General features: G+C 41.6%; 1 protein-coding gene across 2 annotated transcripts in view; it reads right to left on the bottom strand.

The window, feature by feature from the left end:
• GAREM1 (GRB2 associated regulator of MAPK1 subtype 1) overlaps positions 1-11755 on the bottom strand; it is a 195755-nt gene extending 184000 nt beyond the window's left edge. For both annotated transcript variants that reach the window (XM_021686087.1, XM_021686088.1), the window contains exon 1: positions 11310-11755. In XM_021686087.1, coding sequence (XP_021541762.1) covers positions 11310-11430 — 121 coding nt within the window. In that variant the 5' untranslated portion in view covers positions 11431-11755. The remainder of the gene's footprint in view (positions 1-11309) is intronic.
• Between the last annotated feature and the right edge of the window lie 4360 nt (positions 11756-16115).

Genomic DNA, 16115 nt, shown 5'->3' with positions numbered 1-16115 from the left:
ATTTATTTATTTGAGAGAAAGAGAGCACAAACAGTGGAGAAACAGTAGTGGGGAAGCAGGACTCCCTGCTGAACAGGGAGCCCGATGTGGGACTCGATCCCAGGACGCTGGGATCATGACCTGAGCTGAAGGCAGACGCTTAACCGACTGAGCCACCCAGGCGTCCATATTGCACAGTAGTCAACTGCAGAGTCTACTCAGACTTGTATCTTCCCAACTGACTCAAGAAAAGGAGAGTGAGCAGGGTATCTGGGTGGCTTAGGGGTTAAGCATCTCTGACTCCTTGGTTTCCACCCAGGTCATGATCTTGGGGTCATGGGATCAAGCCCCCCTGTGGGGCTCCGCACTCAGTGGGCAGTCTGCTAGGGATTCCCTCTCTCCCTTTCCCTCTCCCCACCACCCCCGCCCCACGTTCTCTCTCTCTCTTTCCAATAAATAAATCTTAAAAAAAAAATAGTGAGAGTGAGGGGGAGAGGAGGGAGAAAAAGAAAAAGAGGGAAGGGGAGAGAGAGAGAGAGAAGACTAGGGGGAGGGATAAAACAATTCATAGACTACCTGATCTACTATAAAGTTAATTTGAAGCTTCCTCTTTGGCAGAAAAAAATAATCTTAAAGTCATCTTGTACTTCACTTTTAGCAAATGTCACCTCAATCCACTGATAAATAGAACTATTCAGAGTCCTCTGTGCCAAGTTGGTAAAGGGATACGCATTTTATTCCCCATCAATCACTGCCTATACATAGAGAATTAAACTGGGCTTTTTCCCCTTCTCTGTGGTTCCCTTCTTCTTAGACATTACACTGAAGCTGACATTGACACAGATATTCAACAGAAGAAATGAAATGACATTCAAGCCATCATGTTTGCTTTTTTCCCTGATGTCTGGAAGCTGTCTGTGAATCTCTATTATTTATTCTCTCACATCAGCACTCAGGTTCTAAGCTTCAACAGGCTCTCACATTGCTGGGGTCCACCTTTTGTAAAAGAGAGAATAGAAAACTCCAACTGCCCCAAACTTGTCAACTTATTCTTGGCCCTGGAAACCAGATAGTGATGAACCTTACTGCTCAGCTTAGTTTCGTGCAATACACAGGAATTTATCAACAACAAAGTATCTGTGGGGTCCTCTCCATGACTTGAATTCATGTTATGAATACACAGCACGGTTTTACCAAGACTTTCATAAGGTTATTTTATTTTATACAATGGAAGAAGATTCCTTCTTCACAATGCAACAATGAACATAACACTTAAAACCAATATCCAGGTTGATAAAGAAAAGTACAGCTTTGAAAAACTCTACCAAAAAAATGGAACAAAGGGCTCATAAAATTCACAAAAGAAATATGATAAAATTATTGGTGATATTCTACTAGTAATCAAAGAAACACAAATTAGAAAAAGTGCCAATTTTTAAATTATCTAAATTGGCAAAGACTAAGAAATAACTATGATAGTCAATGATGTATAAAGTGATAAGCTTACCCATTCACTGCTAATGGTACAAACTTTCCTGGATACAACTTAGCAACACATATCAACAATCTAAAAATAATAAATTCTGAATAATAATCCCATTTCCAGGAAACCCAAATAATGAAATGATATAAAACTGACCAATTCACTTACAAAGATATCCTCGAAAACACAATACTCAAAACAACTAAATGTTTAACAACTAAAAAGTCAGGTAAATAATGGTTTATTGCTAATAACAATCCAATTAAGTCATAATAATTTTATTTTCAAGGAATACTAATAATGAAGGAAAATGCTCATGATCTAACGTGAAATCAAAAATGCAATTTTATATGGTTTGGTCTTTTTCCACTTTTATAGTCTCCATTTACATGCCATGCCTGCATAACAGGAAAATGTTAATAATGGTTACATAACAAGTTATGTAACTTCTGGAATTAAAACTGATACTCATTTTCGTCATTTTTTGGTCTATATTTTCCAAATTCTCAATAATAACGATATCTGGAGGAAAACAGTAAATACCTTTTTAAAACACAACCACCAAGCCTCTCTGGCAAAAGAAATAAGACAGGGAGAAAAAAGCACCCTTAAACAATTGGACAACTATTCCCATTTTGTGCATCAGATCAGAGAGAAAATCTGAAAAGTAGCAAGCCAAGTAAGAATGTGAGGAGTGTCTTATAACAATAATTTTTTACAAGTACACAACTTTTCATGGCTTACTTATAAAGTACTTTCACATCTAATAGAGGGTATTTCAGTGGAACCGCTTTAAGGTTTTAGCTCATCCTCAAGGATGAAAAGAGAAAAGCTGGAGCAAGAGGTTCAAACTATCTGAGCTAAAGAAAAACCTATACAATATGTTAAGGAATTCAGGCCAAATGCATAGTTATTTTGCTAAGGTTTTGTGCAGGAAAAAAGGTGAAGAAAAAACACGTAAGCACAAATCTAAATGGCAGAGACTGCTAAACAGCTCCCAATATCCAATGCTCCCCTCTCCTGTAGTAAGAACTCATGGGTATTGTGTCCAGTTAAGACTTCAGTTCCTTACTTTCCTGCCTATAGAGAAGTCCTGACCAATGAGATATGTGAAGTGCTGTGTTAGGACTGGTGGAAAGGCATACCCTTTTACCCTCCTGCTGTATGAGATGCAGACATGATGGCTAGAGCTCCAGCAGCCATTAAGGACCATGAAGTGAAAACCATCTGCTAAGGATGAAGAGCAGAAAGACACGAAGAGCCTGGGTCCTTCACTCTGGATCTGCCGTATCTATCCTGGAATAGATGCCTTCAGACTCCTTTTATATGAAAAGAAAGAAATCTCCATGTTGCATAAATCACTTTTTTTTTTCCTGTTATGCACTACTAAAATTAACTTTAACTGATGTACCTGGCCATGATGAGCTTGTGAAAATTTCTTCTGATCCTGTCTATTCTCAGTGGCTCTCCGTTTCTCCCAAAAGATGGGACCAAAATAAAAGGGGGGGGTGGCAGCAGAATATCCGTGTAAAGCCTCATGTTACTTACTTATGTTTAAGTAGGTAATCTATATCTTCTAGAGCTCTCTCTCTTTAGACACAACAAATTAAACTGTTTTTAACTTGGGTCTGGTGCTTGGTTGATTTCGTGGGTCACTGTGGGTCAAGGTAAAAAATGGATCTTGCATTATTTCAACTGTAACCGAAACAGACTAAAATTGAAGATCTCAAGCATAACCTTTCTGAGGACCAGTAATGACAATGGAATAGATGCTAGTTCTTTGATTCCAACCATCCTTTGCTCATCTGTTGCTGATAAAGGAAAAGAGAGGCAATTAAAAGTGAGTATCAATCCATGGATATGTTTCCTGAGGCATTTCATTAACCTGATTTTGAATGCATGACAGACTGTTACAACCAGTGCTTCCTAATTACCTACAAGGTAACAGAATATTAAAATAGAAAAGTAAACATTTAACCCTTTTTGGTTACTTTTAGATATTTGCATCTAGTTTCCTACCACGAGGAAAACACAGTCAATGTAAACTAATTATCCAAAATAATTATCAAGAGCAGATCTTCATTTCCAACATGATAAACTCTGGTATTGAGGAAACTGTCATATTTGAAAAAGAAAATGTCTGACCAAGGAAGTTTTCCTCTACTGAGTGGAGAAAAACAGAACATAACTTACTTTAAATCTTCACAGGGATATATCTTTAAGCACTGTTCATATTCCCTTCTAAGCTGTAACCAGGCCTAATCATAACAACTTACTGAAGATGTTAAATATTAACCTAAATAACAAATATCTTATAACTATAAGACTTCACATTGCATTTTAAATTCAATAACTTGGTATTTATTAAACAACCATTAAGCCATCAAAGCCCAAGTGGTATTTAAATACTTCAAACTAGGTTTAAGAATTAGCAGAATCAATTAAAATGACTTGCCCTTTAATTACAAAGTAATTCATCCACAAAACTGGAAAAAGGCTTAGGAACATTGTTTTTTCCTTCTTTTACCACCATGTAATATTCCCACAAGGGCATAAAAGGAAACTCACTGTATGGGATTAAGACACTAAGGTTTCAAGTCAATCCTGGGGCTATTCTAGGAAGATGACAACTGTACCAAATTAGCAGTTGTAGTTTTGTAACACTATTTAAACCAAGTGGCTTACTTTGCTTAGAAGTAAAATCCCTGGTACACTGAGAAGATGATACATTGGAGAGTTTAATGGTTAGCTGACTATCCAATCAGTCCTATTCTTTATTATACTGTAAGAGTTGACTAATTCTGAAGACTGATGGTATTCTAGTCCATACAAAATTAAAAATTCAATGACATAGCTACATGTAATATGTAAAGGAGGCATCTTAATTTTGGAATCAAAGAACAAGCAAGAGAGCAAAGAATCTAAAAAGGAGTTGTAATTTCTAGAAGTAATTTATTTAAAATATTAATAACTAATGATCCTAAGAATCATTATTTCATCATGTTGGTCCACTAAGTCTTTATTTTCCCTACTGCTAATTTTAAGACCTACCATCTTAGTTCCAATTTATGTATTTACGAATATGCCTATCACAGTTGAAACAAATGTGAAATTTTATTTCAAACGTGCAGAGTCATAGATGCTTTAGTAATGCAGACATTTTGGACCTGAAAATTGTTAATTCTGAGATTTGCTCATTCATGTATTAACTGCTTATAAAATATCTTTTATACGCCAGGCATTGTGCTAGGAGCTGGGAAATAGCAAAAATAATTGTAGATACCTTTAACCTGAAATTCAAGTAAACATTTTTGTGCCACTAAGGAGTAGGAATGGGGGCTAAGATGTGGGGGAGCATCTTCTTGTGGAAATGTCTTCTAAACGGCTTAAATCCCATGAGACTTAAAATATTTTAGCAGGTATTTTCTCTTTTGTCAAATATGACAAAATAATACATAAAGCAGCAATAAAAGTTATTTTTCAAGTTACATATAATAGCTGGTGTTCTTAAGATTGATAGTCCTGCTGAAGACCAAAGGGAGTTTATCAGTCTTCCTAGAACTGCAGCTCAGTAAGTAAAAAGACAGATACCTCAGGAATCTCAAAAATAAACGAGTTTACAAGCTGGCCTACTAGCACTTGCTATTTCAATAAGGCAGCCAAAAGGAGCAAAAGAGACTCAAATACACTCTTTAAACTATGATACAGTCGATCACAACGGTCAAACCAGTTTTCCTTTTACAGATGACCGAGTGACTTAAGGCTTTCAAAACAGCCATCTTACTTGAAAAGCAAGAGCACTGAAGGAGCTATGTCCAAATCTTGTCTTGTGGGTCTGAATGCTTATCGCTGCCCAGAACGTCCCTTCCTATTCTTTTTTCATTAATTTGTAGGCATGGAAAATTAGAATAGGTGGTAACTAGAGGAAAGTGAAAGAATATGGTATATGAAAGAATATTCAAGAGGCTTTCTTTATCACCCACCTTGTATATAACATTATACAAGGCACTCCTTTCCTGCTAACAGTTATGTAAGTGCTCAGAAAATCATAATCAACCCAGTAAAAGTAGCGATGAGTATCTACTAGAAAAAGATTCAAGGGTCTTGGTAGCATTTGCTCAGACTTACATGTGATGCTGGATTAAGTTAAAAGTTTCTTTCCTAACTTCCTGCTCTGGTTGCTCCCAAATACAATCTTGGGTTAGTTAGTTCATAACACTTTCTCTCTGATAAAGATCTTAATGCCACCTTTTTATAACCTGGGGATTACCAGATCTCAGATACTCAGAAGGAAATACACTAAAGTCACCCAGAGTGCTTCCCTCAGTATCTTTAGCTGTACAAAAATAATAAAGTATTATTCAGTGCACTTCTGATGCACTCTGAAGCCTCCCTCTCAACTGGTCTCACCTCCACTACTCCAATCTTATGTATGTGTGCTGTTTTGCAATACATATTTATTTCCCATACTTGCATTTAACTCTTATAGTAAGCAGATACACAAGAATGCAGGCTGCATGAGGACAGAGATTCCTGATTTGTTCAGTTTTATTGTCCCCATACTTATAACAGGGCTTGACACATAGCAGGGGCTTACTAAATATTAGCTGATTGAATAAACAAATTAACCAGTAACTATGAGATACATGGACCAGTGTAATGTACATCTTCTTCTGCATGAGATTTCTACAAATCAAAGGGGTGCCACAAAGGCACATAACTATGAAATGGCAGCCCCTGAACCTGAGCAGAGAGGTTTCTAGGCTCCAAATCCAGCATCCTTTCAACTACTATCTCTCCTCCCTGGGGCATATGTACCCTCTTACAATATAGAATGTCAGGGGAAATGAAGCCACGGAGAGGCACATCTTCTGGGAACAAGATTGACACTACGTTAATTTAGAAAAAAATTACCCACACACACACATCAATCATGGAGATTTTGAGAACTTATTTTCAAAAATAAAACACAGATCTAGAAACACCTCTGACATTTGCAAACGGCCAAATGGAGCCTCGCCGTGTTCAGAGTGTTCACATCTCTGTTCCTTCAGCCTTCCGGGCACTTACATGCTAGTTAGAGAAGCACTTCAGCACAAAGCAAGAACCAAGCTCCCACAGTGCCAACACACCTGGGGATGAGCACCGGCTCTGATTCCTCTGCACAGCTGGAAAGGAGGGGTTGCTGCTGATCCATCACTGCAGCTGCCTCCAACTCTACCATCTTTTTCTCCCTCCCAGTCATTCCATACAGGCTTGGTCTTCCTTTTCCTTTCACCAAGCAGGGCCATGAACTCATCTTTCACTGATGGAGGCCAGCATTCTTCGAACAGCATACATACTTGATGCAAAGCCAATACTTACCATCATAGCTGTAGGGGAGTCAATTACCAGAGCCCCAACTTCCCAATATTCTCTTGTCTAAAAATTGATTTGCCTGGGATCATGGCTATGATGGACGGACACCACCCCAGGATGAATGGAAGCTGTCCTCCACCACCTCCCCGTCACAAAGACCCTTCACCCACTTTACAGAAACAATGCATCTTTAGATCTTTCTAAACTGCATGACCCCAGGGTGTAAAGACCTCAGGGTGACCAACAAAGAAACAAATAAAAACGCTAATGCATGTAAAGGAGCGAGGCTTTAGCATCTGGGTTGCAAGGCCTTTTCTAAATCGGGAATTTCCAATTCTTCATTTCAAACAACCTGAAACATTCAAATATGAAGAGCCCTAAGGTCAAAAGAAATATAAAATATTGGGTTTCAATTTATATATATTTTTGTTACAGAAAGAAAGTATGACAGAGTGATCAATAAGACACTTTCAAGCATAAAAATGTATTTGGATTGGGATAGAATTCTGTAGGGGAAGGAAAACAAAAATATGAATTTAAGGAGAAAAAAAGGTGTAAAGATTTTAACTGTTTAAGAACTTATTCATGCATTTTTTAAAAATGAATGATACTGGGAATCAACTATAGACCTACTAAAGTATTTTTAATGATGTAAGAATTTGAAAGGTCAAGGTTTATAATATGCTGAAAAATGACATCCTTTGCAACTGTTTAAACTTAAGATGAAAAGTTTTAGCAATCAGCTTAAAAATGTGCCTAGGGTACAGACGTCTACAGGATTTTTTAGGAGCTACAGGAACAAAAAACGTGGAAGAACACTGCTATAGACCAACCACTGGAGCCTTTCCAAGGCAAAATAAATGAAGAGACAAAGAATGAACAATTTCCCACCTACCTAGTTGTGAGCTAGGATGGGCTGGAGATGGGGTGGGGATTAGCATTTGCTCCACCCTCTTCTTGGTCATAAACACATCTGTTGAACCTGGTTCTACAGCCAACAGTTTCTCAGACTGATGACCAGGTTAAATATCTAATCTCAACTGCACTGCTGATGGGGTTAGCCTTTGGCTGATGAGCTTGTATCTTACTCCCTAAGGAGAATTGCTACTTCTTGAGTACTTTTCTTTGTGTTTTCCAGAAAAATTCATGAGGCAATACCATAAAGGCTCACTATTTTGTATTTCTCTTATCATTCGATGACAAATATCACCACTGGGGATGCAATATTGAATATGTCTATCTGACTGGCATTTCAGGCGTAACATGCATTATGAAAAGAATTGGAGAGTTCCTTACTGTGTAGTTAACATTTTAAGTATGGCCAATGTACTGAGGAGTAATCTCAACAGGCCCATCTATGTACATAAGCCCTCAGATACCATGTTTTTCCTTCTTTTTCTGATTTCGTACTCTCTTCTTCCCCACTGCCCCTTACGTCTTGTCAGCCGCTCCTTTGGGAAGCAGAAAGTAGTCTAAATATGATGGATGAGGCCAGCACTTAATTCGGTGTCTACACTGTTTGAAAAATATTGACTTTCCGGTCCTCAAGCTCTCAGAGAGACAGTGGGGCTATTTAGAGTAGACATTAGACCTACTTTAAACCTACTCCCATTTAGTACGAGGAGGTAAAGTTTGAGATAAAAGGTCTTTCTTTAGAGTCAGAAAGTTGGCTGACTCTACCACACATTTACCAAGTATGTCACTCAATTTCTCTGAATCTCAGGTTCCCCAAGTCCTTAAAATGGGGTGCTGAGAATTTGAGACAATATGCAACAAGCACCTAGAAACGTACAGCACGTAGTAGGCATTCAATAGTCAACAGTTATGAAGTTAGATGTTTAATGTTCTTTAATGACTGTTTAAAATTAGCCAACAGTTCTCTCTTGGCATCATGTCAGCTGTGGCATGTTTTTCCGTTTCTTTCTAGTCTCTTTTAAAATAAGTGATTTGGAAAATGACTACCTTTCATGTCAAGTATGGAGTCTGTGTGTGTGTGTGTGTGTGTGTGTAAAATGTACCTGCAGTACTAAAACTGGCAAAGGACACAGAATGAGGACTGCACAAAACTTGAGATTTCACCTATAGCTTTTATAAATATGGCAACATGTCCTGAATACGTTCTAAGCATGCTGTGAAACGTGACTAAAAATAAGCATGGCATCAATGATCGACTCTTTGAAAGGTTATCCAAATTTAATTGGAAAGCTAACACTCTCCCCTCATCGGATTAGCAAAGTTTTTTTTGTTTGTTTGTTTTTTTAAGGTTACTTAATATTGTAAGGCTGTGGGGAGAGTGGCACTCCCATTAATTCTCATGGTAGTCAAAATGAGTATCACCTTTAGACTCTGAAAAGCAATTTGACAATGTATATGAAGGACTCAAAAAGGATTCACATGTCTATTCAGAAAGGCAGGACTATATACCGGCCCAAACAGATTTATGGGTAAGGGTCTTCATACATCACAACTTGTAATAGTAAAAAAACGGAGCAGCTGATGTCCACCATAGAGAACTAGATTATATAGTATAGCCATCCCCTGGAATGGTATGCAGCTATTAAAGACAAGAAAAAATTTAAATAAGATGGGATTGTTAAGTGAAAGAAACAAGGTATAAAGCAGTATTTGGCTATGATTCCAAATTTGTATGTGCCACTGTTGATTCTCAAGGGGTAAGAAGAGAAAATTTACAATCAACAATTGGAATTACACAGTGATCAAAATCCATTCCACAGCTTGAAAGGACACAGTGTTAGGACTTGCAACCCACGTCCTAATTTTAAAAAGAAGTGTGGGATGAGTACACTGCTGATTCAGATCCTTCTTATGAATGACAGGGATAGGAAAGCAGATAATAAAGCTAAAAGTTCTATCTGCAACTGACATTCGGCCTCTTTAAACTTTCAACTTAATGAAGCTTTTGGGTGACTTTTATACCACATGCATCAATGCTCTCTGCCTAGGTAAGAAGTTTTGGCAATGTGCAGTGATGAGAGAAGATCGGAAAAGGTGAGGATTCAAAACCTTCCAATACACACAATTTTGCACAGTAGAAGAGGAAATGAAACACTGTGAATATGAACACACACACACATACACACACACAGACACACAGATTCAGACCTGCATATACATAGTTAAAGCAAGGAACACTTTCCCACCCCACTGCAAGCAGAAATGCCACAACACACCACCTGTCCTTCCTGGGTTCATCTGCACTTCATTACTAGTTTGAAAACTCCTAGTTTATTCCGACCACTACCAAGTCCAACCAAACAAGGCTAGAAAGCATGGCCAAGATTGCTTTCATGAACTTTCTTGCATTTATTTCTCACATCAGTACTTCAAATGTCTCATCTAACCCCACAGATAAGAAACAGAATAAAAATGCCTTTGGACATTTACACATCTCATGTTACACACTCTTGTACTCCAGAAAAGGAGTAACCCAAATGCATGTGACTTGAAATGACATCTTTCTGCTCAGTGCTCTTCTTTCTAACTTGGCCTGTGTGACCACAGTTCTATCTGCTCGCCTGCCAACCTGGGCCCAAGTGCTTTCCAGCAGCCCCACGGCAGAGCATGTTTCTGAAAAGTCTAAAATTACATGAAGCCCAAATCAACTGAAGTTATTGTGAAAACACAAGACAAGACACACCTAAATTGCCACCTTACATGTGACGATGCAAACTGAAAGGGGTTTACTTGCTTGACAGTATGCACTTGTTTGCAGATGTCACACTGCAGAGGGAACAGCTGGGGGATGTTGGTTGATTTCTGGTGGTCAGTTTCAGGAAATACAAGCATTTCTTAGTTTCGAGCTCAGGTTCCCAATCAATATAGGTTTTGGAGACTTAAATTTTTTCCAGGCTGGAAATGTGCTAAGCTAATAATCAACCTTAAGCATACCATCACTTCTGCTGAAAACATTTTCTACACTTAGCCCCAAATTACTTTCAGTTCAGTTAAACAAAACAGACAAGCTGTAATAAAAGGTCTCTGAGAAATGTGATCCCTTTCATTGGTCACCCAGGAGCTTTTCCTCTTAAATCTGCTGCTTCGGGGGGGGTGGGGAGGGGAAGGAGAGCATCCAAAATACAGATGCCACCCAAAGCACAATGATTTTGTAAGAAAGTTGCCCAAGATAACTCTTAAGGGTTTCCCAGGTTGAGTAATTCTTGCAGGCGGGTGAGGAGGGACAGCTCGCTTCCAAAATTACTATCTGCAGAGGTTTCCCCAATGTTGATTTTTTTTTTTTTTTTAAGGCGTCCTTTTTAATTACACTGCAAGGGCTCTGATTTTCACATCTCTAGCTGCTGCTGAGAGCAACGCGGCAGGGCTGCGGCAGCCGCTCCGGCCAACTCCAGCGCCGGGGCGGGCAGCCCACTCCCCACCCGGTCCCACCCTCCCCAGCACACGCGCGCACATCCGCGCCGAGACTGCGGTCCGCGCCGGTCTGCCCTGAGCTGGCGGCCGGGCCGGGACTCACCGCTGTCCAGCCGCGCGATCTGGGGCAGCCGGTAAGTGCTGACCAGCAGGTCGAGCGGAACGGCCACCGAGCTCCACTTCACATCCTTGAGGCTGCAGCCCAGCGAGGGCGCCGGGTCCATCTTCCCCGCCTCCTCCTGCCCCGCGCTCCCGCCGCCGCCGCCGCCGGCACCACCCGCGCCTTGGCGGCCGCGACTGCTCGCGCTCGCGGTCTGGGGCGCGCGGGAGGCGCCGGGCACTCCGGCCGCGGGCAGCCCGGGGGCACGGCGGCTGAGGCGGCCGGGAAGGAGGGGGCCCGCGCCCGGCTCAGCTACCAATGCGGGGCATGGCCAGGGAGCCCCGCGTGCCCTCAAGCCCGGAGAGGACTCGCAGCAGCCCCGCGGCTGCGAGCGGCGGCGGCCGGGGTGGCTGCGGCGGCTCCCGCTCCGCCTCCTTTTCTGGCCCCGGGTCTGCAGCTGCGGCGGCCGCCCGCTCGCCTCCTCCTCCTCTTACCCCTCCTTCCCTCCGCCTCGAGCGTGTGAGGAGGAGCCGCGGGTCTGAGAAACGCCATAGCAGCGCTCCCAGCACTGACCAACAAGGTGCGAGCAACGCCTGCGCAGCTCGGGGAGACACCGCCTCCGCCTCCGCCTCCGCCTCCCCGGCACCGCCCGCTCCTCCTCCCGCTCGGCCTCCGCCTTCCGCGGCCCGGCGGCCTCGGCTGGGCGTCAGGCGCCCGGCCGCGGCAGCCGACGCCTGCGGCTCGGCGTGCTCTGCAAGCTTTAGCTCTCGCTCCCCCGTCCGACCGCTCCCGCGCCCTGCAGCCTCCCGGGCGTCACTACGCGCCCAGACTCCTTCCCAGCCCAGGGCCCACCCCGGAGCCCAGCAGGAACGGAGCGAGCTAGGGAATCTTTCTCCTAGTCGTGGCGTCGGGCACTGTCCCTTGCTACTCCCCGCCCTGCCGCTGGAGTTGCTAATACGGGCCACAAAAGGGACCTCTTTGGTGTTCACCTCTTGAGAGTGTCACAGACAGACCAGGAGGGAAAAGGCAGGCGTGGAGCACTGCTTAGCGTTTCTCCCCCAACCCCACAACTCTACCAACGGAGCTGGAAGTTCTTCCTACCAGTCTAGACTTTGCTAGGCAGCCCGGAAAATGCCGAAGCACCGAGATGGAGAGAGGTGATGATGAGTGATCAGCGCCCACAAAAGGGAAGGTGACCATTCGGTTCAGTACCTTCGTTGTACGAACGTGATGCTGGAGACCGTGGGGTGTGAGGTCACCAACCCCCATAAACACGCCAAGGGAAAGAGCAGACTAGGTTACCTGGAGCCTCCTGGGGCCAGCTGTTTTCACATGCTTTTCTCAATTCTCTTCCAGTCTTTAAGGTTGGGATAATTCCCTTTTTCTAGATACGCATACCAAGACATTAGGTAGTTTGGCCAGATTACACAGCTTGTACACAGCAGTGCTAGGATTCAAATCCACAGTTTACTTTCCATGATAAATCGTTGTTTCCCCCAGTATTGCGCGTAGCCTGCTCACTGCGGACAGTGCTCAGAAGGTAAAGGTGGCTGTAGAGTTCCTCTTTATCTAAGCAGATCCTGACCTTTGTGTGCTAATCTTTTTTTTAGCATTATTTTACACTAGTAGAGGTGAGTGGGTGCCAGGTGAAAGGGTTGTGTATCAACTCTTTGTTTTTCAACACGTATTCAGTGTTTAGTGCATAAGGCAGAACAAGCACCTGCTTCGCCCAACCAAGGGGACTTGAAAGCACCCTGCTGCCTTTCAGTGGGCTGACTTAGGTCTGTGCCAATGAACAAACCACTCCATTAGCAACTGAAGAAAAATACGGAGATTCTTCTACACCCACCTTCCTTGTCTTCTCACTTTGAAGCATTGGCCACAATTTTCACAAAATTTTTTGCCTGAAAGGTTTGACCTCTATATCATGCACATCAATTTTTTGAAAAAGTCTTGGGGAAAAGTGAGAAATATTTTAATATATTATTTTACTCAGAATCACAGGCCCATTAGAGTTCTAAGATTTTGCTCACGTAAAGAAGAATTTTGAAAAACCATAAGTACCTAGGGGTGCCTGGCTGACTCAGAGGGTAGAGCTTGCCATTCTTGATGTAGGTGTTCATGAGTTCAGCCCCACATTGGGCGGAGAGTTTACTTAATAATAACAACAAAAAAACCTAAGGAGCTAAGTGCCAGCTAATTTTTTTCTATCTAAATTATTGTTTTAAAAATTATTTTTTAAGTTTTTATTTTAATCCCAGTTGGTTAACATACAGTGCAATATTAGTTTCAGGTGTAAAATACAGTGATTCAGCAATTCCATACATCACCCGGTGCTCATCATGATCTAAATAATTATTTTTGGAAATAAAGTTCAGACTCCAAAAATGACAATAAGAAGCATCTAAGAATGGGCAGGGTGGAGGTCCTTCAACTAGGTAGATCCTGAAACCTTATATGATAGAATGATTTCTTAAAAAAATTAATTTTCTGCTGTTATGATATCCTCTTTAAAAGCTTCAGGGAACAAAATTCCTATAATTCCCTCGCATGCAAGGATTGGTGACTTATGACCTAAGGACAAGATAAAAAGTAAAAAGATTAATGCAGTCAACTTTTTTTTAATCAGTAAAGAACTTAGATTTGCTCTTATTGCTGACCTTGCAGAAAAGGTTTCATTTTAATCTTGAGTATTAAAGGGAAGACACTTTAATGAGCTACAAATTCTTATGTGAGTCTTCATGTCCTAGGAGAATGCTTACAGAAAGATCTTATTTGTGATATGGAGAGAGTTTGGGTTAAGCTGTAAGGAAAATCATTTAAGAAAGGTAATTTTTCTGTCTAGCTGAACTGCACTTCCAAACATGGTACGAGGAATTATGTTTCTTAAGATTGTTGGACCAATGCAAACCATGTAGATAAAGGCATAACAACTGGGTACAGGGACAAAACTTCTAGGATTCTGTAGTTTATTAAAAAAGGAGAATCCAAGAAAAGTTTTCTAGAAAGCAAAATTCCATGTATCAGTCCTTTGTTTCCTACTAGGTACCTTGTAAAATTGAGATTTGTGAGAGGCAACACATTATGGTGATTAAAAATATCAACTCCAGAGCCTGATGGCATGAATATGATTAGTGCCTCTGTTCTTATGTGGGATCTTGGGCAACTTGCTACTTCCTCCTCTGAAAAATGAGGGTAATCACTACAGATTTGAATGTTTGTGTCCCCATCCCCCGAATTCTTATGTTAAAACCTAATCCCCAAAGTGATGGTATTTGGAGGCGGGGCCTTTGGGAGGGGACTAGGGGTATGAACCAGGAAGCGGCTCTCTTTAGACGTGCAATCTGCCAGCACCTTGATCTTAAGACTTTGCAGCCTCCAGAACCACGAGAAATAAATTTTTATTGCTTTTAAGCCACCCAGTCTGTGGTATTCTTTTATAGCAGCTTGAATAGGATAAGACAATAATAATAGTTGTTGTCTTATCGGGTTGATATGAAAATTTAATCATTTAATATATGTGGAGCATTTAGAATAGTACCTGACACATAGGAACTGCTATGGAAGTACCTACTGTTATTAATAAAAGAAGTATTGGCTTTGAATGGGGCAAATTTTAGAGAAAAGATGAAGAGACAAATGGAGCTGGGAAGTAATGATTAGATTTTGGAAGAACAGTTTGTATTAACAAGGAGTAGAGGAACATTCCTCAAATGGGAAACCCGGGCGCCTGCTCCCAGCTGTGAGACCTCACTCCCCAGATCTAGAGTCTGTGGAGTTAACTTCTTCCACAGCGAGCCAGCCCTGCTACATAGCAGATCCAGACAGTGACCCTGATGGCTCTTCAGATGCTGATCTAAGGATGTTGATAAACCCAAGGGTGAATCAGGCATATAGATACTAATAGGACTCATATGAGGGATGCTTCACAGCTTCCCAACTGTGAAACTATTGTTTATACACACATAACTTGTTAACTGCCTGTATTATCAGCTTTGAAAGATAAAAATATTACATGTTGGTTTTCCTCATATCAGCGCGTCCTGGGTCACATAATAGGCTAGCAGTCAAGTGTGATAGCGAAGTTCACAGCCCCGGTGGTTTTCTAGGTCTCTAAACTCTTTTCCCTTTCAATTAATTTTCACACCATTGCCAGAGTTAACTTAAAAGTTACTCCCTGACTAAAACCTTGTACGGTGTCTGTATCCTCCTTGTCTGTGGAATATAATATAAAGCCTTCTGCATGATATAAGAAGTTCTTCCCGTATGTGACTGAGTCTGCCTCCCCAGCCTCATTTCGGTTGACCACCTTCTGACACCCTAGGATCTAGCAGCAGTATCTTCCTGTAGTTCCCCAAAGGTGTCATGCTAATGCACACCCTTGAAGACGTCGTCCTGTCAGCATGGAATGCCTTTCTCCCTTTCTCTTCCTGTGAAACATCTATTCCAACTCCGTCTACAAGTAGTTCCCCCTTATCCGCGGTTTTGCTTACCCTGGTTTCAGTATCCCGGTTAACCGCAGTCCGGAAGCAGATGATCCTCCTTCCGACCCGTGGCTGGAAGGTCAGTCGCAGCCTGTCGCTGTGTCTCAAGCCCGCGTCACTCACCTCACTTCATCTCTTTATGCAGGCATTTTACCGTCTCACATCTTCACAAGAAGCAAGGTAAGTACAGTACAATAAGCAAGGTGAGTACAGTACAAGGTGAGTACAATACTTTGAGACTACATTTACATAGTTTATTACAGTACGTTTTTATAATTGTTCTATTTTATTATAGTTACTGTTGTTACTCTCTTATGGTGCCTAA

Source organism: Neomonachus schauinslandi, chromosome 14 (genome assembly GCF_002201575.2).
Source record: "Neomonachus schauinslandi chromosome 14, ASM220157v2, whole genome shotgun sequence".
NCBI classification, from domain to species: Eukaryota; Metazoa; Chordata; class Mammalia; order Carnivora; family Phocidae; genus Neomonachus; species Neomonachus schauinslandi.
The sequence above is the reverse complement of the archived record's forward strand: the minus strand, read 5'-3'. Positions and strand labels throughout refer to the sequence as shown.